This window comes from Gorilla gorilla, chromosome 14 (assembly GCF_029281585.2).
Source record: "Gorilla gorilla gorilla isolate KB3781 chromosome 14, NHGRI_mGorGor1-v2.1_pri, whole genome shotgun sequence".
Classification (NCBI taxonomy): Eukaryota; Metazoa; Chordata; class Mammalia; order Primates; family Hominidae; genus Gorilla; species Gorilla gorilla.
Window position 1 is genome coordinate 39,887,432 of NC_073238.2, and position 21,465 is coordinate 39,908,896.

At 40.7% G+C, this 21,465-nt stretch overlaps 1 protein-coding gene across 5 annotated transcripts in view; it reads left to right on the top strand.

The window, feature by feature from the left end:
- The window catches only part of ATP8A2 (ATPase phospholipid transporting 8A2), a 652,717-nt gene that overhangs the window by 188,219 nt on the left and 443,033 nt on the right, over positions 1-21,465 (top strand). For all 5 annotated transcript variants that reach the window (XM_031001328.3, XM_055359710.2, XM_055359711.2 and 2 more), the window contains 7 exons: positions 4,896-5,001; positions 5,743-5,825; positions 8,927-8,976; positions 11,187-11,256; positions 12,934-13,018; positions 13,915-14,054; positions 15,927-16,065. In XM_031001328.3, the coding sequence (XP_030857188.2) occupies positions 4,896-5,001; positions 5,743-5,825; positions 8,927-8,976; positions 11,187-11,256; positions 12,934-13,018; positions 13,915-14,054; positions 15,927-16,065 (673 nt within the window). The remainder of the gene's footprint in view (positions 1-4,895; positions 5,002-5,742; positions 5,826-8,926; positions 8,977-11,186; positions 11,257-12,933; positions 13,019-13,914; positions 14,055-15,926; positions 16,066-21,465) is intronic.

A 21,465-nucleotide genomic window follows, 5' to 3' on the forward strand; every position in this document is an offset into this window, starting at 1 on the left:
GATCTCCTGACCTCGTGATCCACCCGCCTCGGCCTCCCAAAGTGCTGGGATTACAGGCGTGAGCCACCGTGCCCAGCCGATTAATTTTTTTTCTGAAAAAATTTCTAGATTTAAAATTAAGTCAACATGAGCAAAATTAAAACTTTATCTTTCAAAATTTCCAAAATTTTAAGAGACAGATATATTTAAAACTTTTTCTAAGTTTTCATGAGGAAATCTTACTTTTCTCTATTGAAGTTAGTGCCCATTTGTTGCTAGCGCTTCTGAAATGTGAGTGTATAAGGCTCGCATACCCACGGGCTGTGATGCTGCTATTCCGACTCAGTTCTTGGTGATGCTGATGAAGTGGTCCAAGCCCACAGAGGATGCTGCTGGAGTCTGTGTTCTGTTTCAGTCACAGACAGCTACAGAATCCTTTCTTGGATTCTGATTTTAGAGGTAGATCCAGCTACTAGGCTAAAGGTTCTCCAAGCAGAAAAGTGGCGCCTCTGAAGAATCATCTCTGCAGGAAGGTGGTTTTAATCAAAGATGTCAAAGAAACAAGTGTACTTTGAGCACTCGAGAGGAAAGAAGTGTTTTCAAATAGTATTCAGGTTGAGGGTAACCACAAAGGTGGGCAACTGAATATGTCTGTTCAAGTTAGGATGGTGAATGGAAAAGGAGAAAGTGGCAGGGTGACATAGGAGCTCCGGAGACTGCTCTTGGTCCAGTTTCACGAGCTTGCTTTCCTAGATCAATGAGGAGAAAGTAGCAAAGGAAATAAGATGAGCACCGTGTATGGAACATCACAGAATTCCAGTAATGGGCTAGGAATAGCAGCAAACTATTGGATCCCCATTTACATCAGAGACTCATTTATTTATTCACTCATTTCGCAATCTATTTAAGGACATCATTTATATGAAATACCTTGCTCTTGGTACTAGGGGAAGAGATGAATAAAAAACACTCAAAGGATTCCTGTTCACTGGGGAAGCAGACATGTGAAATTCTTAGAAGCCAGTGTATGCTTTTGCAGGACAGGTAAGGTGCAACTCCCTGAGGAGGTGATTTTGGTTTGTGTAGACAGAGAGGAATCCCATTCTCTTTGGTGACTGTCATGGCTACCATAACTGTTGACATGTGAGCAGTGTATTTGCACTGACATAAAGGTGGGATGCCATAGAAACCCAGTGGCCTGGGGCAAATCCTTACTTGGAGAAGAGCTTCTCTGGGGACCCCCTACATGCTACTGGGATCCTAGTGTTTGAAAGATTTCAAAGCTTTGTTCAGTTCATTTCTGACTCTCACAGGTGTTCTTTCCAAAGCTGGCTCGGGACTGGTGTTTGGGGTCCCTGTGATGTTTTGGGGTTTTGACTGTTCATCCCACACTCTTCTTGAGCCTGTCCTCTGTTGATGTTTGAATGGAGATCTGAGCACAGCTGATACCTCTCCCATTGCCTTCCCCTACCCACTGCTTTTTCCTGACTCCTCCTTGGTGGCCATGGTGAATGGAAAGAACTTTAGGAAAAAATCCCACTGTTTATATAAGTTAGTGATCTTTCTTCTTCTTTCCTTTCCCCCTCATCGTCTGCCCTCCTGAGCCAAATTTCTTTTTAGTTTAGTGGGAAAGCCATTCAGAGTAGGGACAGGTGCAACCCCTGTGAAAAGGAAGCCCTGCTGCGGGGACATTGTGATGACCATCCAAACACAGAGACTTCAAGGGCATTTTAATCTGGATACTCATAGTTTCAGTACAAGCATAATGAGGAATTGATCGATTGGTTCGAGAATTTATTTTCTAATTTTTAGTAAAAGCCTCCTAGCCTATGTGTACCATTTTTAAGCTTTCTTGGATCCTTGAGGCCTTCTGAGGTACTCTTCATCTTAGCTACTATGTTAACTAAACTCTTCGACATTTAACATCTAGCTGCACTACAATAATGAAGACCATAGAATAGGCTCCAATATTTTTCTTTGGGGAGATGTGGGATTGAATTAAATGTACCCATTGGAGGTTTTTAAGCAGTTTAAACACAGGGCCTATTAGATTACTTGTTCATTTTGCCAAAATGTGTTTGTGGAGAGGGAAGAAGTATTTGAGGATTTGCGGCTGCGCATGCCCCACATTCTCATCTAAATTGTCTTGGGACTATTGACTAAAATTAAAGCATTTGGTCCAAGAAAGCCCTTACTTTCCTCCCAAGGGAATACTTCCATTTGCTACAGAATTTTCTTTTTTTCCTATGTCATCATTTCAAATTTTCTGGTTCCTTTAGGACTGTGTTAAGCTTTGTGTGGGCTGATAGCCAAGATGGAATTTGGCTCTTAGAGAATCAACCTATGAGAAATTTCGGAGGACAATTTATGCAACCCCCTGCTTACATTGCTAACCAGTGTGTGGGATAAATTTTCAAAGGTTCACCAAGGAAGAAGATATAACTTTCTGTTGAATCATTATGCCTAAGATTTCTGAGCTTGAGTCTTCAAGAAGAAATCACTTATATATGTATATGATTTGGATAATTTGTAGCTGCAATTTTGCTTGCAAAACAATTTTAAACATGTATCATTTTCTGCTATTTTAAATTCACCGAATAAATAGAAAGTATTCATTTCTAGATATATGGCATTTTGTACATATTGTAAGCTGTTAACAAGGAAAAATATAGTATCATTCTGTTTCTATGAGGTACATACAATAGGCAAATTCATAGATACAGAAAACAAAATAGAGGTTACTGGGGGATAGAGAGAAGAGAGAATGGAGAGTTATTGTTTAATGGGTATAGAGTTTCTGCTGGGGAAGATGAAGTTTTGTGTATAGATAGTGGTGATGGCTGTGTAGCATTGTTGAATGTATTTAAAATGCCACAGAATTTTATACTTACAAATGGTTAAATGATAGATATTACATGTATAGTTTACCACAATACAAATTTTTAACATCTAAGAAGATACACACACACATATATACACACGTGAATATAAGCATCCATAGGCTTCAGATTAATTTTGTCTCTTCTCCCTAATTTATTATAGAATGCAATAGGAAGAAAACCAATGATAGGTTAATTTTATTTTAGGATTTAAAAAAATCTTCATGGATTTTGTCTGGCTTACCATTTGAGGTAGAAGGCTCTATTTGTGTGTGCAATTCTTTATAACTCTTAGAAAATATCTCACTACTAGGTTTACTTATTTGTAAAATCTAAGACACTTTTTATGTTGTTTCATTACGGGACAAGGTTATGTTCAGGATTGGAAAGTTCTCAGGTACAGGGGAAGGCAATCTTGAATTGAGGCTAAATTCTCACATAAAGTACTTTTGGGGAAAATTTCTTACCATTTTTGCAATGCAGGCCTTGAGGAATGTGTAAATTCCTTAAGCTCATGACTTTACTGAACTATAATTTAAGGTGCCTTTTCTCTTCATGATAAGAAGTAGCCATGTGAATAGCTGTGATTTGCTTCCATAAAATTCTGCTTAAGTCACATTCACAAGACAGAGAAGAAACTAAAAATATTCTTGTGGAAGTCGTCATTCATTTATGACTAAAAAAACAGAAAACTCCATAAAAAGAGGAAACACATAGCTGCTTCCTTCACATGAAGATATAAATGTATCTCAATTTTATAGCCAGTTGCCTATTTAAAAGGGATGCAGTAGAACACTGACATTAAAATAACCCCAGGACAAGGAAGCTTGCTTATCACCCCTGCCTTGAATGTAATTCTGGAAGTGCTAGCTCCTGCAGACAGGTGAACATTGAAAGTTTATATATTGGGAGGAAAAGGGAAAACTTCTCATTTGTGGGTGATATAATTGTCTGCTTTGAAAACCTAGGATAGTCAACTGCAATTCAGAGAACTAGTAGGAGCTCAGTGACAATTGGATATTAACTTACAAAAATCAATGTTTCTACTTACATCCCAACAAGAAACTACTGTAAAATGTAATGGAAATAAGATTCCATTCATAATATAAAAGGCAATAGATAAAATGCCTTACACAGTACTTCATGTATAGTGGTCACTGAAATAATTTTTGAGCAAATAAAATAATTAATAGACATGTGCCAGGTCTTATATTTAGAATATTTAGAAGCTTTTAATACATAGGAAGACACACTTTTCTTAGATGGGAAGACAGCATTATTTTCCCACTAGTTATAAATGTGCTGTAATCCCAATAAAAAATTATATATTTTTTTCCCAGAGAGAATAAGAGAATTTTATTAAATACATATCCAGGGCAATTCTGGTTTTCGTTGCTGTTTAATATTAATGAGCAAGGGATGCACTGCTTTACAGGTGTTGAGAGATTATAAACTTAAAGAATAGACACTGTATAGAACAGATGTCGGGGCGGGGAATGGGAGCCTGGAGATGGGAGCATCTTCTGTTTATGGGGCCTGAGGTACAGCAGTGAGGGAGGCAGAACACACGCTTCCGGAGGATCTTGCGAGAGTGAGGCAGCAGCACGTGGGTGAAACAGAAGCACGGGGAGGCGGAAGCAGAGGGGCAAGTGGAAGCACGTGGTGAAGTGCAAGCATGTGGGGAGGCGGAAGCACGTGGGCAAATGGAAGCATGTGGTCAAGGCCGAGGCTCCTGGGGAGGCAGGGTGTGCGGAGGTACAGGAAGGCTCTTTGGTCTTTTCTCTCCCCATCTCTTGAGCTAAAGCGCAGGAGCTGCATTCCAAGAGAAACCCAGGGATTAGTGCGCGTCAGGAGAACCGGCTTGGGGACTCCAGACCAGAGCGGTAGGAGGGGGATCCGAGGTCCATATTAAGGACCTCTACCCTGTCCTACAGGGAGCAGTAGTATGACTGGATGTTAGTTGGGGATCTGCTTGTATGAGCCCTGGTGCCTGTTGAAGGTGTTGTATCTGACACTAATCCCGCCTCACGTTTGCAGCCCACAGCCCCTTGCATTCAGGAGTTCCTCACCCTTCTGGCCGTGTGCCACACGGTTGTTCCTGAGAAGGATGGAGATAACATCATCTACCAGGCCTCTTCCCCAGGTGAGGGCTCTGGCCGGATGCGCCCTGCTGGCCCCTTCTCAGGAGACCTGGGTGTTGCAGTTATTCTTGGAGGTGTTGCCGTGTAGTCCGTCCCACAGACCCGGCTGTCTGCTGTTGGCCTCACCCTGTGGCCAGGCTGTGGCTACAGGTGCAAAGCCGTAAAGAGCCCGGAATGGGCTCTCCTGACTCTCGTAACTCTTTTTTAACAGCAAAGGGAGGACCCCGGTTATGTTGCATCTCCCAGCAGAGGTGATTGGGCTTGACAGAGCTCTGAAGAAAGAACAGAGCTGGCTTCTTCTTCATCCTCCCCACCTCATAGATTTTCCGCCTGCTGGGGAAGCTGTGCATGGGGGTACTCTTTACCCACTTCCTGAGGCTTGGGAATCCCACAGCACAACTAAAATACTGCCTTGCTCAGAGGAGATGTTTGGTGGGAGTCATGGGACTATTACTTAGGTTCATTGGAGAGAACTTGATCCCAAGCGAGAATAGCAGGAATAGAAATCATTCTTGTCCTGGTGAATTAGCATAGATCCAAGCCTCCCATCTAACAGGAGTGCTCATTTCAGAACCCTGGTGGTAGGAAAAGCAAGTGCTTCTCTATCCCGAGTCTTTACTATTGTGCAGATAACACCAGGCCTCCTTCAGTAGAGTGGATTTTGTTAATGTGAAAAGTGACACTAAACAGAATTCTGTCACTACCAGTGATATGTCAATGTTTCACCAACTCCCACTTGACAGATGAAGCTGCTTTGGTGAAAGGAGCTAAAAAGCTGGGCTTTGTCTTCACAGCCAGAACACCATTCTCAGTCATCATAGAAGCGGTGAGTAACATGCGTGTGCACATTTCAGGTCACCTGCTTTTGTGAAGATTGTGCGTGTGAAATGGCATGTCTATTGTAAATATGATAGCTAAATTTCTCTTTCGGTGAAAAATTAAGACTCGTGAAAAACTGGAGTTAATGTGATTATATTAGCTTGTTCGAGTTGTTTTGCATTGCAGTATTGTTTTGCCCTTAAAGATGCTTTTCCACATGTCTTTCATACACTGATGTGAAATTATTTGTAGCAAAGAACTTCACAAATCTACTCTTTGTTCTATAATAATTGGGAAAATAACTTAGCGGCCCACTTGTCTTTGAGGGCAGGTTCCACATCTCTTTGTAGCCTCAGAGCCTAAGAGTTCTTACTCAGTGAAGCCTCACAGTCCACTGGGCTTCAGTCTCTTCAGCTGGGAGAGGAGTCAGCGTTAAGATCTCTCTCTCTCTCTCTCTTTTTTTTTGAGACAAGGTCTCACTCTGTTGCCCAGGCTAGAGTGCAGTGGTGCAATCTCGGCTCACTGCAACCTCTGCTTCCCAGGTTCCTGCCTCAGCCTCCGGAGTAGCTGGGACTGACTACAGGCACGTGCCACCACGCCTGACTAATTTTTGTATTTTTAGTAGAGACGAGGTTTTGCCATGTTGGCCAGGCTGATCTCAAATTCCTGACCTCAAGTGGTCCACCCGCCTTGGCCTCCCAAAGTGCTGGGATTACAGGCGTGAGCCACTGTGCCCGGCTTTGATCTCTTTTATCTATATGAGGGATCCCCCCTGCAACTGGAGTCAAGGGGTTTACATGTTTTCTGATTTTTTTCTGAGTTTCCTTACCTACAGGCCAAAGGGAGAAATTTAGTGATAGGAAAATAATTATATCAAATAGGAGGTCAAATACAGACCCTTGGAATGACCAACAGGGGAAAATGATGGTTATGACTGGTGAGGCAGTGGTGTTTTTCATGATGACCAGTTAGAAGGGCTGTTTTATTGTTGTCTGCATTGATGATAAGGGTCTGGGGCTAGTCCCTGCCATCCCTTGCCTTTCCCTACTCCTCCATTTGGGGAAGACACAGGGATTATAGTTTTTGGCTTTATGGATGCATCCTTAAATCCATAGACCTTTAATGCATTTGAAATTCACTTCCAAATGGTATAATAACTTCATATGATTCCTGACTTGGGAGTACTATAGTAAGTTTTTTCTTTTAGTTATATGCAAAACCTATAAAATATCTTATCTTATACAAAGTACCCATTTATTGGCATCTTCAGTTTCTTATGGAGTACAGAGATGAGATCATGTGATCATATTGACTTTTACTATGCTTATTTTAGTCAACAAAGGGAATTTAGCTTAGGGAAATGTACGATCATTAAAAGTGGAATGAAGTACTGATTGAATATAGAATTTCCCGTACAGAAGCTTTTTTAAAAATGAGGTCTTTTTCCCCCCTTCAGTTGGAGGAGAATTTTAATCTGAACTATAGGATTTTCAGTTGTGTGGGTGCCGCCGCATGTCTCTGCATTGCAAAAATGGAGGTTGGGGGTTGGGGGGCTTGGATCATAGGTGAGAGAGACAGAAGAGAACAGGCGCTTCCACTTCACTCACAATACTAGATAAATGTGGAACCTAGAGAGCCTATTGGTGTCGTCCTCCTGGTGTTATATGCTGCATTGACACCTCTTTGTTACCTCATTAAAGTTTTAAGGTCATATTTCTGGGGGTCACAAAAGACTGCCTGATTAGTTAGGACTCGTAGATAACAATAATTAAAAGAATCCTATTCAACCATTCATCAAACCACCAATTCTCAAATTATAGGTTTTGTATATAAGTAAAAGAAAAAACTTACTGCAGTACTACCAAGTCAGGAACAAATTCTCAAATTCCTACATATTTACATGAAGTGTCCTCGCCAATAGTCAGAACAGCCACATCCATGGGCTGCATGTGGACGTGGTTGGTATAACTGTGAGAGAGGGGGTGGCTCCTGGGAGTGGCAGCCCTGGTGCTGGGTGGCGGTAGTAGCACTGGGTGTCTTCTGGATGGGGATATGATGGAAAGTTAGGACAGGCTGTAGAGAAAGGGAACTCGGAACTCGTGGATCCAGAGAGGTGAATAAAGATTGATGAAGGCTGGATGAAGTGGATCATTAGTTGTTTTGTAGGATGCAAAGAGAAGGAGTGGAGAGTTGTGGGTGTGAATGAAGATAATGATTCCGTCATATACTTGGTAATTTGAATGTGTTACTTCATTGATTACTTCTCTGAGCCCTAAGAGACGAGTGCTTTTGCCATGCATAAGAAAGTCACACACTTAGAGGCAGAAACTGGATTCAAACGCACATGTATTGGGTGCCAAAGGCCACGTTCTTTCCACTGTGAAGTGTTGGGGAAATGGAAAGATTAGATTAAAAACCTGAAAATAGCATGCGCACCATCTGGAATTTTTAGTTGGAAAGAATTGTGAATATTGACATTCTAACTTGAAAGAACCCAAAGAAAAAGAGCGTTTGATTGATTGCTCTGAGACCAGGTACAGATTCACCATCTCTTATCTGCAAATTCGAAACCCAAATGCCTTTGAATTCCAAAAGATTTTTCCTAAATTTGGTGAATAGTTATTTGGCAGCAAAACCTAATCAGAACTGACATGAAGCTGTTTATGATCTTTATGAATCTCATTTCCTGATATGCATACATTTTGCTGTAGAAAGCGGATGTGTTGTGTACCAGCATGTTACCCCAGACCCTGCTGGGGACATTATGATAGATGGTCTAGAATATGTCTATATAATTTGTAAAATCCTGAATTCGGAAGCATAACTGGGCCAAAGGTTTCTGACGGACCTGTGCAGCTGGTGTCCTCTATCTCCATCTCTTGGAAGTGCCTGCACCAGCCAACTGTTAGCACTGAAGAAACATGAGAAGCTTCCACCAGAAGAGGGAGCTCTGACCCCACCAGACTTGTGAGAAAACAGTACATGTTGCAAAGGGCTAGAAGGTGGGAAGAGAGAGAGAGAGCATATGTCTGTTTATGCTTGGGAGACGATTGCTTTGAGATTTTAATGCTTTGCACCTCGGTTAAGAGCCTATTTTTCTTCCTTTAGATGGGACAGGAACAAACATTCGGAATCCTTAATGTCCTGGAATTTTCTAGGTATGTTTCTCTTTCATACGTTTGAAATAAAATAATTATATTTATTTACCAAGTTCATCAGAGTGTTTACATGATTGTATGGTATGATTCAATATATTACTTAAGTATTAAATATAATAAATGTATCTCCATAAACTCTTTTCTTCTTGGAATTTGTGACTTTCATTAAAGAAAGTGAAGTAGGTTATTTTTCTTTGTTTTATTCAAGAGAAATGCTCTACTTCCATGTCCTCCTTTTTCTTTAGATTTCCAGAGCCTGATGTTCTTGCATCAGCAGCTGCAGACATGTCTGAATAGTTTGGAGCATGTGATGGGGGCATTATTTTCATTGGCGTTTCCCAAGTCCCATGAGGTCATTCCTCTTGCTCCATTTGAGCACTCCTCTGGAGATCTGAGAAACTGACAGATGATGACAGATGAGATCAGTTCATCCCATTAGAGGCTGGGTCCACGTAGGGAAGTTTTCCTGGACTTATTCGGAAGCATTCTTCCCCAGTACAATTTTAAAAAGTTAGACCCAGGAATATTTGTTGGACTTTTTTGTTCACGTAGAACATTCATAGTTGGTTATAAGGAAACATATCTTAATTTTTTGTTTCTTTGCCTCTTTTTAACATGGAATTGTCAGTACTAAAGCAAAGTTCTGTTGCTATCTCAAAGGCATCTTTTCCTATTATTAAAGTTAGGTGGATTTTTGAATAACCTTTGTTAAACAGTGTTATAAAGCTCTGTCTGCTTTATAAACTATTTTTAATAAGGATTAGTTTTTTATCTTTGTGAAGGAAATACTTTCCAGCCCTAGTCTTTAGTTTTAGGATTGCAGGCATCGACTTGGAACCATGGGGAGGGGAGGAGGGATGGCTGATTACGGTGGTGGCTCATGTAGGAAGTGGTGGCAGTGTTCCTGCGTGTGGAGGTGAGCAACATGCTAGGCATCTCTCCAAACTGTGTGCTTCATCTTTTATTGGAAACTGTGCAGTGCCCCGTGATTACATTAACTGGGACCAGCAGTTATTGGACAGGCAAGGAGGAGGAGAAAAGGGAGTTAGATAAAAACAGGTGAATATGGATAGAGACACAAGGATGTATTAAAATGTATATATGGGAGAATAAGAAAGAACAGAAAGATAATTTGTGTTTACAGTGGTGAGTCTATTTCTTTTTCATGGACTCATCTCTTTCCCAGTGCCACTTAATCTTGATAATACTCCCTCGAAGTAGTTGCTTTACACATTGAGAAACTGAAACACGGGTTTCAAGAACTGCTAGGAGTGCCCACCTCTAAGATAGTTGAGAGAGAATGCAAATCCAGGTCAGCTAGAGCACTATAGGTTAGGATGTGGGAATTTACCCAGAGCTGAAGAGAGACTCTCCCCCACTCTTAGAGACTTATAGTCCATTGGGAACCACCACACTGAAAGGCCACAGAGATGGGTGGTCTAGGGCCCTCTGTAGTTGGAGTGTGCTTCAGGAGGATGAAATGTTGGCAAAGGAGGATCAGAATGTGTAGAAGAGGAGAATGGTGAGTCCCGTGTGTGCTCGAAGCCTGGTGGTGGTGCATGGGAGGGTTGGTGGGAGATGAGGTGAGGCTGCACAGGTGGACGGAGAGCAGTAAGAAGAATTCATAGGTGGTGGAGACTCACTGAGGGCTTGGTGGGTGAGGATGGGCCATGAGGAAAGACGTGTGAGGAAGTGTAGATGCTGCGGTGAGGGGAGAGAGAGTTCCTTGGTGCTAAATCGGGAGTGTTCTGTGGGTTCGTGATTTCTTTCTACTCCATTTAAAAGATGACACAGGGAGGAATTTCTGAGTTAAGTGGATCTATACTGAGTCTCCCACTTTCCTACCTACTGGGCAAGTTACTTGATAGCTTAGAGGTGGAAAATAAAGAATATTTTTAGAGAGTAGAGTCAGAAGTCAATCAGATGTGGACTGTCAGTGCTGGAATTCTCCTTTTCTGTTTTTCCTACTGCAAATAGCGGTCCTAGTCTATTTTCATGGCAGGGAAAGAAATAGGCTTATGTTCATTAGATGTAAATAAAAAGAGTAGGAGATACACAGTTAGGTCCTACTTTGAAGAAAAAGGCAGGGAAAGATAGACCTTGTTCATTTTTAGGAACCCCCGACCCCCTTTTGTTTTGATTGGTGTTCAGCTGTGGGATATGCATCCTGTAAACAGACCAATGATGACTTTTTTTTTTCACTCTCCCAGTGACAGAAAAAGAATGTCTGTAATTGTTCGAACTCCTTCAGGACGACTTCGGCTTTACTGTAAAGGGGCTGTAAGTACCGGAGAAGCGTTGTGCGTAGCGGAGTTCTTGGCAGCTTTGTTAATCTGCCGCTTTTCCTAACTGCTTTCCTCATCATTCCCTGATTGTTTGTCCAGAGTTGAAAGACTGTTTCAGGTAGGCTGTGAAGTTGACTTAGTAGTAAAAGCCCACTGAAGATAATGGTGGTTCAGGGCAGTGTGGCAAAGATGGTCAGTGAAAAGCTTACTGAAATCGTTGGTTTCAGAAACAGTGACTCCATGTGTCATGCAAAATCCTTGAATGTGAATTCTTATTCCAGTTTTACCAGCATTGTGCTTTGACTTTGGGAAGATAAAGTAATTTGTGTTGACCTATGATAATCTTGAGTATTCTGATATATATTGGTTCTCTAGCACCTCTTCTTCTCAATTGTTATGTTTTTTTTTTCATACATTATAGAGAGACGTGTTTTAGGTACAAAGGCAATGTCCATGTGTAGCTGCATTATTACTGCCCCTTTTAGTCAGTTTCCTAGGTCAGGCTTTTTGTCCTGTATACCTTCTAGTAACCAAATCTAAATGGTTTATCTCAAAGGAAAGATGTTATTGCTTATGAGTCTTACTTATAGAACTAGATCCTGTTAAATTGTAGTCTTATGTATCGAGGGAAAGAATTATTAAACTTATTTTATTTGACTATGTCAAGAATACAGAGCTCACCTAGGATTAATTAGTGGTTGACAGTATTACTAATCTTTACCAGTTGTGGCAAGAAGGGTGGTTTTATTTGAGTACACGATGACTAGAGCTTTTTACAAATGAAGGAATGCATGGGAATTCTAAAGGCATTATATTTGGACTCGCTAAAGAATTCTGTGTTTATGGTAAAATGACTTGAATTAAGCTCATCTAGGTTTTGTTCTCATATGATATATTTTTAAAACTTTTTGTTTATTCATTTGCCATTGTGTTCTAAGTACCACATCGAGTACAACAGGTGTCAGTGTGAGGTGGTAGAGAGAGGAGGGCTGTCAGTATAGAAGAGGTACATACGAAAATGTTGCAAAGGTGTATTGTATTTTTATAGGATTTAATTCTCTCCAAAACCAAACTCAGTTTAAAAAAATTTTTGTAATAGCCTAGAACTATGCAATTTGTAATACATTTGATGGATTATCTGTGGGATCTGGTCCCCCAACCCTTCTTGTCAGTCATGGAAATAGTCATAGGCAGATGAGCTGTGCACCTGTGTGTTTCTTGGCAGAACTGAGTTCAGCTCCCAGTGGGTTGTGCCCTCTGTGCTTAGGAGCTCCTCCCGTATTGGGAGGCAGGGTTGTACTTGAGTAATTTGGGATGTGCATTTTACCCTTTCCCCTTCTGCACAAACGCCTGATAAACTTTGGGATATGAGTTTTGCAAATTTTGGTGAATATAGGCCCCCATGTATTCCAATGATTCTCCTGTATTTCTGGTTCTCCCTAGCATATTTTTGTTTGGCTTTTAAGATAACAGATTTTGGTTTTGTTGGACACATTCATACCCAATTTGTTTTCCAGAGCTCATGCCTGAGCCCAGCCAAATGCTAAATTCCTACTTACCCACTCGGGTATTCTCATGCATGTTAGATAAACAGAAACAAAGCCGTGCTTAGTATGCTGGCTGGAAGGTTTAGTGAAGGCTTTGCCAGTCACAATGTTTCCCTATTTTATAGGATAATGTGATTTTTGAGAGACTTTCAAAAGACTCAAAATATATGGAGGAAACATTATGCCATCTGGAATACTTTGCCACGGAAGGTAAGTGGAATTTGGAAATGCTGTTTTTGGCCATTGGAGCTGTACTTTCAAGCATGTTGTCTTGATTTCCAGGAGCACATTCTTCCAGTGCCTGCCCCATCCCCTCCTGTGCCCATGGCAGTGACAAGATGCATAGCCAAATCCAACCTCATTTACCTGTGGATGCCTCTGTCACTCATCAGCAGTGGTGCAGAGGGAGAGGCAGGCCAACGCACAACGTGTAGAATCACCTTTAGTTACTAGTCCCTTTCTCAGAAGACTCATATGGTTATTTTCCTGTCCCTCTCTTGGTGTCCTTATGTCACTGGCTTATCCATGACTTAAGGAAATAATAATTCATGGAACCCATAGTGAGCAGGAGAGGAGTTCTCTGGAAGGCTATAAACAACACTGATGTCAGGTGTTCCTGCTAGCGAATGTCATGATAGCTGGAGCCACACTCAAGTGCTAACTGCTGCTTTCTGGCCTCTGGCTCTGCGTGAGCACACGCTCACACACACGCATGGGTGTGGCTGCCTGAAAGCCTGGATCTTTCATGGGATAGCATGTGGGGCCTTTCCTTGCTGTCTTGAAACACACTTCCCACCTCCTCTGCTTGCTGAAACCTGTCTACTGCACGTGGATCATGCACAGCTCTCGAACCTCTCTGCCATGGAGAATTCACTCTTCTGACTTCTCGCGCACTCTCAGCCTTACGGAAGAGGTAGTTTATGTTAGAATACAGGAGAGCTGTTTTTAAAGGGCCCTTGGTAGATGTGGGAGTGTTGAATTAGAGTGACCTAAAGCACAGAGTCTCTTCAATTTTTGGGGGCATGCTGATGGAAAAGGGAGCGCAGGCTGTCCCCTAGGAGGTCACGCGTTCTGCCTGCCTCCATTCACCAGTGGCTGTCTTGCAGGCTTGCGGACTCTCTGTGTGGCTTATGCTGATCTCTCTGAGAATGAGTATGAGGAGTGGCTGAAAGTCTATCAGGAAGCCAGCACCATATTGAAGGACAGAGCTCAACGGTTGGAAGAGTGTTACGAGATCATTGAGAAGGTAACCGCACACAATACAGTCTTTTCAGCTCCATGAAGGACTTAACCACCTATTTCACAAAGTCTTTGAACAGGAATCTTTTTACTATGTAGGGATGTTCTCTTTTCTTGTGTCTTAATGAACCGTTAGCTCTGAATCATTTTCTTTGCTTTAAGAAGCACTTAATTTTCGTGGTCTTTCTGAAAGCTCTAGCCACCCTCAGCTAAACATTAATGATAGCTTAAGAAATATCAGGTCAAAAACAGCATCAGCGACTTTCTGGGTTTGCTTAAGATTAGGCTTAATGAGATTAACTCACGCTGTTGAGTTACAGGAGCAATCAGAATGCTGTGGAGGCTGGTTAGATGTTGTACATGCTAAGCTTTCTCACACTAACTTATTCTAATGATATTTAAACTTTGCCGTTGCTACTCCACATTGCCTACTTTGATTTTGTTGTTGTTGTTATTCTTTTCAGTTTATCCTAAGGCTTTAGCTCACTTTCAATTTATTGGTTTCCTTCAAGTGTGGGAGCTGGGTTTCAGCTTTTTCTGTCTCATGTTGGCAGCCATAGGGCCATCCAATTTCCAGTTTCTATAACTTTTTCTTTTTAAATATAGAGACAGGGTTTCCGTCTGTTACCCAGGACCCAGGCCAGAATGTAATGGTGCAGCCATAGGTCACTGCAGCCTCAAACTCCTGGGTTCAAGCTAACCTCCTACTTCAGCCTTCTGAGTAGCTGGGACTACAGTTTCATGCTACCATGACTGGCTAAGTTTCATATTTTTTGTAGAGATGAGGTCTTGCTATGTTTCCCAGGCTGGTCTCAAACTCCTGGGCTCAAGCAGTCCTCATGCCTTGGCCTCCCAAATCCCAAAGTACTGGGATTACAGGTGTGAGCCACCATGTCTGGCCCAGTTTCCATAACTTTGAAACCATCACTTATTTACTGTTTTCATTCCTTTGTTGGTTTAAAAAAATTCTCCTCTGCTTTTTTATACTCAGTTTTTTTGTTTAAGTTTTATATTCAGTTATTTATATTCAGTCATTTTAATGTACTGAATTAAAATGAACTGAATAAAACTGAATTCAGGTGTTTATTTCCCCTGTTTTACTGGAAATAGCCAAAATTATTTTTAGAATTAGAAAAAGGTGATTAAATAGGTGATGTGCCTGTGGTGGATGCTCAAGAGTTGGATCTTCCCACAGTCTGTGACCAAGTAGAGGTACTATGTCCTGGAGAGACTTGGGATGTGAGTACATGGAGCAGGCCGTTTGTACAGTCTCTGGAATTTGCCCGACCAGCAGGCACAGCGTGGGCAGCTGGAGGGAACCAAACATCCACACCCATCCTCAGCGTGAGCTGATCTGCCCTGGGCCTTTAAGAGGACCAAAAGGGGCAACATTTTATAGCTACCCTCAATCTTAAGATGCTTGGATTTTTTTTCTCTCATTGTTAAATCCTTAGCACCACAGGTCTCTTACTCCTATTTTGCCAGGTAAGCGTATTATCTAGAATTAGTTCTCCTCCTTTGTTAAATGTGACATAATATGCTACTCATTAGTGGACTGAGAGGAAGGGCTCAGGTACTGTCAGTGTCCTCGGGATAACCTGCCCATCTGCTCTGCTGCCAGATGGCTTCTATTCTAACAAGCCCCTGTATCAAGAAATCAGTGATGAGTACTGGGCTGCCTGTGTGTGTAGAGTGAGTCCACCATTGCAAGGCATTTGGAAATGCCATCCATCCAGATGCCATCTGTAGACACAAGTATAAAATAGAGGAAATAGAACAACTGTCTCAGAACCGTTTGATTGCCTTTCTTTGTCAGAATTTGTTAGTGCTGTTCTTAAGTATGTGCCAATCTTTAACTGAGGATATTTTTTCAATCTAGAATTTGCTGCTACTTGGAGCCACAGCCATAGAAGATCGCCTTCAAGCAGGAGTTCCAGAAACCATCGCAACTCTGTTGAAGGCAGAAATTAAAATATGGGTGTTGACAGGAGACAAACAAGAAACTGCGATTAATATAGGTAATGATTTTTACAAATAATTTCCTGATGCTGGGTTTTGTATTTGTTTTTCAAGTATCTTGTAAATGTGTCTAAATGTTTCTCAAATTCATTGACAGATGATGTTTTATAGGAATCTTCATTCACAAGGCTAAGGAAAATTGACCCAAATCAAATGAAGATGCCTTCATGCCTGTTACAAACATTAAAACTATCATAGTTCCTGGAAAAGAATTAGACACACTTACATAGGGCATAGAATTCAAGATTTGACAGCTTTGATTTTCTTATTGCTTTCTTCACAAAATTTTAGTCTGAGACTAAGAGAGCATGTTTTTACTAGGTTTAAATATGCGTTATTATTTTATGTAATTATAACCATTTTAATGGTTTTGCCCATTAATGGGCTTTTCTAAGAGCCTTGCGTCTTTCCCTTCCCAGCTTGTTGACAACTTCCTTGACTGCAGAGCATCACAGAGATGAAAACTGAAGAAAAGGAATTTAAGTCAGGATAACTCTGCCGTTGTTAAAGGAGCACGTTTTAAGTTTGAAAAGGAGTTGAAGCTACTCATTTTTAAAAAATCTGATCTTGATTATTTGAAATATTTAAACACTATCTGGTACTTTGATCAGCATTATGGTGTAACAAGACCTGGTGCATATGTGGTAAAATGAACACATAAGGACTGCATAACTTAGAATAGCTTGCTAGAAGTAGACTCTTTCTATATCTGTTTCTATGTCAGTGCTCTGTGTTTTAGGAAGAAACCTGCTAGAGCCTTTGTGTTTAAGTGACTGTAGTCCTCTTCAGAGTAGTATTCTTGGAATATTCTCAACATAATCCAGGGGTGTCCCTTTCCTGAAAACCTTATCTTTGAATCAGCTTTGTCTCTCATGTAACCTCAGTTGTAAATAATACCTGCCTTCTTGGATAAATTTGATTTAAAAAAATAGACAAAAGCCATGTAATCATTTCTTGTCAGGGATATAGCTAATTAAATGGAAGTTGGGCTCCCAAACAACTGAAGTTAAGCTCACAAGAGAGTGACATAGGATTCATAAACAGTCCCTGAAGAATCAGCCATAGACTTTGTCCCTGGATTTGTGCTGGTTGTCATTCAGATGCATGGTTTTGGAGAACAGTAGGATGGTATTTGAGTGCAGAATCATCACTGCTACTAGAAAATACAAACCCAAGCTTACAGCCCTTTGATGATGTGTCAGTAGCACTTTTACAAATGAAGAATAACACATTTGCTTTTTGTATACTATATTTCTGTATAAGTATATACATTGACCCTTTATGTGTTATTTTTCATATAAGTTTGGCCTAAAACACCTGCTATGGATCTGCGGCCCCTGTTGTTTGCATGCTAAGTTGACTGTTACCCTGAAATACTTACCTAAAATTTAGGTGATATGTTTTCCACCATATTAGAGCAATGTGAAAAAAGTGGATAACCCCTCAAGTTAAAATTGAGCTGTAAAGTGGTAACCTTTCTTAGTTTTCCAGATCTTGAGCGTTCCCGCTGGCCTAATAACCTATGCGTGTCACTGGCCCTAGACTGAACTACCTTCAGTGTGTTCTTGGATGTGCCCTGGCTGGAAAAGCACCACAGCTCCCTCTCACTGCCTCTCATTCACACCGCCCCACCCCTGGGAGCACACGCAGCCCTTTTTTGTGTGTGTTCATTTTATTATACCTGAGCCTATCTAGCTAAGTTTGGGATAAACACAAGAGAAAGCAAAGTGCTGAAAATCAACCCAGAAAACACAAATGGATTATTACTCAAAAATGAAAGTTTTACTTGTATGCGATGAGGCTGCTCTGAGCCTTATGAGATAATTGATACCTGTCCGAACAATTTTTTAAAAATAACGATTGTATTATTTTGTGCTTTTTTTCTAAGTGGGTGTAGTAACGTGTAGTGCTCATGCCAGAACCGCTCACATCATTTGCTATCTCTTATTTGATCTTTCTTAGCAAGTACTGTCCAAGACCGCTAGAAGATGATACTTTATAAGCTGAGGACTTTTTGTCAAAGTCTTATGTTTATCTTGGAGGCTTTCTCTACTCACATTTTATCTAGTGTATCAGTCAGATTCAAACACATCTTGGGTGTTACTTAAGTAAGCTTCTAACAGCTAGAGAATTGATTTCTTTGAGAGAGCTATGTCTAAATTGTTTCTTCACTTCACCTTTGGAACTGAAGCTTGTAGCCTTGGGTGACGCCGAGAATTTAAATGTCGTCTTATGATTTAAATTATCTGTCAAGCCTACAAATGATGCAGAAGGCTCAGGAAAGCATATACATCCGGACATTTTATTAGACTTATCAGTGTCAGACCGCAGGCGGCAGCTGTCAGCAGCATGAGGTCATGCTCTAGATACAGAGTGGGTTTCTAAGCCTGTTTTCTAGTCATATAGCCCTCATACCCCCGGTAGTATGAACCATTATGGACCTGTCTCCCATAATACTTTACATTTTCATGCATCCTGTGTGGATTTTAAGGTATCCAGAGGATATTTGGGAAGATCAAGTATCTAGCAGTTCTCCTTCTAGATGAAAAAAGGGAAACAGAGCAAGTAAATGGAGTGTCTGGCAAGTGCCAGGCACTATACTAGGAGTGTTTTCTGAAAACTCTTTTTTTAATATTTACATATGAACATTCTTATAGCTCGAGGAGGAAATTCTACATTTCCCAGGGCCATACCCTACTTAATGACCAAACTGGTACTAGGTCTCAGGGCTCTTGACTTCTGGTGTGGGGCTTATTTAGAGGGATTCACATAGCTTTTGCAAAAAATGCTTTCTGAAATTTGATTTAGGAGACCACGGAGAATGGTACTACATTTCATCCATTCTAAGGTGCACATTGTTTTTACATTTTAATGTCTCTGAAATGGGGATGTCTTATAGTTGTTGACTCTTAGCTTTTAATTGTCAGCATTATCTTAGTGGTATGTACCATAAGAGTTCATCTTTAGATTTGGTGACATTAATTATCTTTGGTGTTTGGGGGTGTTGGCTCTTTTTAGAGTTTGGTTTTTTAAAATATATATATCTATCTCGTAGTTTGAGAATTTATTTTTAAAGTTTAACTTTTTATTCATACCTTAGAAAAAAAATACACAGTCAAATCAAGTTCCAAGACATATGTGTCTCCTGTGAGCCAGTGAATTTTATGTAGATAGACAGTCATCTTGTGTATAGGTTTTAGTAGTTTGAAATTGGCATGTTGCCAGAATCCTGCAACACTGTGCTTGAATTTATGCTAACTAGCTGTGTTTTGAGGAGTTGGCGATTTTCTCTTTTAGCTTAAAAATTTGGCATCAGCTGGTCTAAAGTGAAATTTCAGACGTAGCCCTTGTGAATTTCGTAGTGGTCATTTCCTTATTACCACCGGATAAAACATCTATTAAATAGTTATGCAATAGATGTGGAGTTTTCGCAGTCTGTAATTTTTTTTTAATGGATGTAGGATGAGTGAGAACAAAATCCTAGTGTGTATTCCATTTTAAAGTAATTAAGTTGGCATTAGCTTTCCTCTTAAACCATTTCTGAATCGAAATTTAAAGTCTTTCCCCCACCCTCCCTGCACTTTGTTACCCATCATTTGATACTTTTACAACCATTTCTTATGGTCTTAGAGGTTTATTTTTTAAATTTTAATACATTTTATTGTGTATAAGGTAAACGATATGATGTTATGAGATACATATAGATTATCTTTGAAGTTTAATTTTAGGAAGTGACTCAATATGTCACTTGCCTCTCCTGTAATTGCCTGTACATTTTCTTGTTCATTAAAAGGAAGACGAGTTGCCATTCTCAGGTGAAGCTGGGCTGTGAGGGTGACAACACTGGTGATGTTCTCAATCTTATGGCTGTTTTTCACGGAAGACTCAGTCCTGTATTTCTTGATTACCTGCAGCTAACATTGCCAGGTGCTCCACTATAAGCTTGGGCAACTTACATTCCACACTTGGGGCATGAGTTAATTATGAGACAAATCAGAGAATGAAACAGATGAGGAAGTACCAATTGTGCAGTGTAGATGTTAATCATGACTGGCTTTTGTGATAGTTACTAGCAAATGTTATCTATTATGTGCCAGATACTGCACTAAGTCCTTTACAGATGTTTTATATTTAATTCCCTTGGAGAATTTAAAAGGCGTTATCCCCTTTTAAAGATAAAACTGAGGCACAGAGAGATGAAGTAACTTAGCCTAGGTCACACAGATGTGAGAAAGCTGAAAATCTGAGCACTTAACCACAACACACAGTGTTCATTTCTCAGAAGGAACAATATGAGTTGTAAAGGACCAGGGAAGTCTTCCTGGATGAGAGGAGTTTAAAACTTGAGCCTTCAGAGTTTGTTTAAAACAAAAATGACTGAGAATAGAATGGGTCAGGATGTCCCAACTTGGGGAGAAGCCGTGAGGTGAGGTTGAGGGAGCATGTTCTTCTGTGTGGCGAGGGTTCCTGAGAAGGGCCTGAAGGGTCTCAAGGGAGAGGTGCCCAGGCGTGTGCTCCACGGACAAGGCCTCAGCTCCCTGGTTCTTTGGATGATGAGGGGCTCTGGACGGGCTCTCTTTGATCCCACCTGGGATAGCCTAAAAGACCGTCTTTTGTCATGCATTCTTGTTGTCTGCCAGTGTTTTTCATACAGGCAAACACTGACTGCCCAGATTCTCTGTAAAGCTATTGAGAACCGGTAACATGCTCACTGCGGGTTGGTACCATGTTGAATCCTGTGATGGGTAGCTTGGTGGATGTGATCTCAGGATATATGGTGTGGAAGGATACATTGTTCCTGACTTTTTCAAAAATGTCTCCAGAGAAATCTGGATTTGATATCAAAACCAGTGTTCTCCTTTTTTAAGGAGGAAACAGGTTGAGAGAGCTGAGAGATTTGGTTTAGTAATATTTTCTAGTGTGAAGCATTATCTTGTATTAAAATCAAGTCCTGGCGTAAGTACCATAGACTATATAATATTTTGATTTCTTTGAATGTTGATTATATTCAGGTAGTAGAAAGACTAAACCCTTTTGTAGTATACTGTTAATTTCAACTATAGTAAAAAATGAAATCCCAGAGGTTCTCCTCTCAGTCATTTTATGGCCGTCTTGTTAGATTGCGAGATTAAAGAAGTAGACCTCAATTTACAAGTGTGGATTGACATTCTATACCTGGCTCTTCTCCAAGAGTTGATCTCATTTTATCCAAAAACATTAGAAATCAAGCACACCAAATGTGGATTGACACAATTTAATTTGCTACATTAGTTAAGCCACAATTAACTGGGTTAAACTTCCCTGGTCTGTCTAGTGCGAGTGCTCCAACTGATAATTCTCTAAACAAAATCTCACTTCCGTATCCAAACTAAAAACAGCAACAACAAAACCCTTAACCT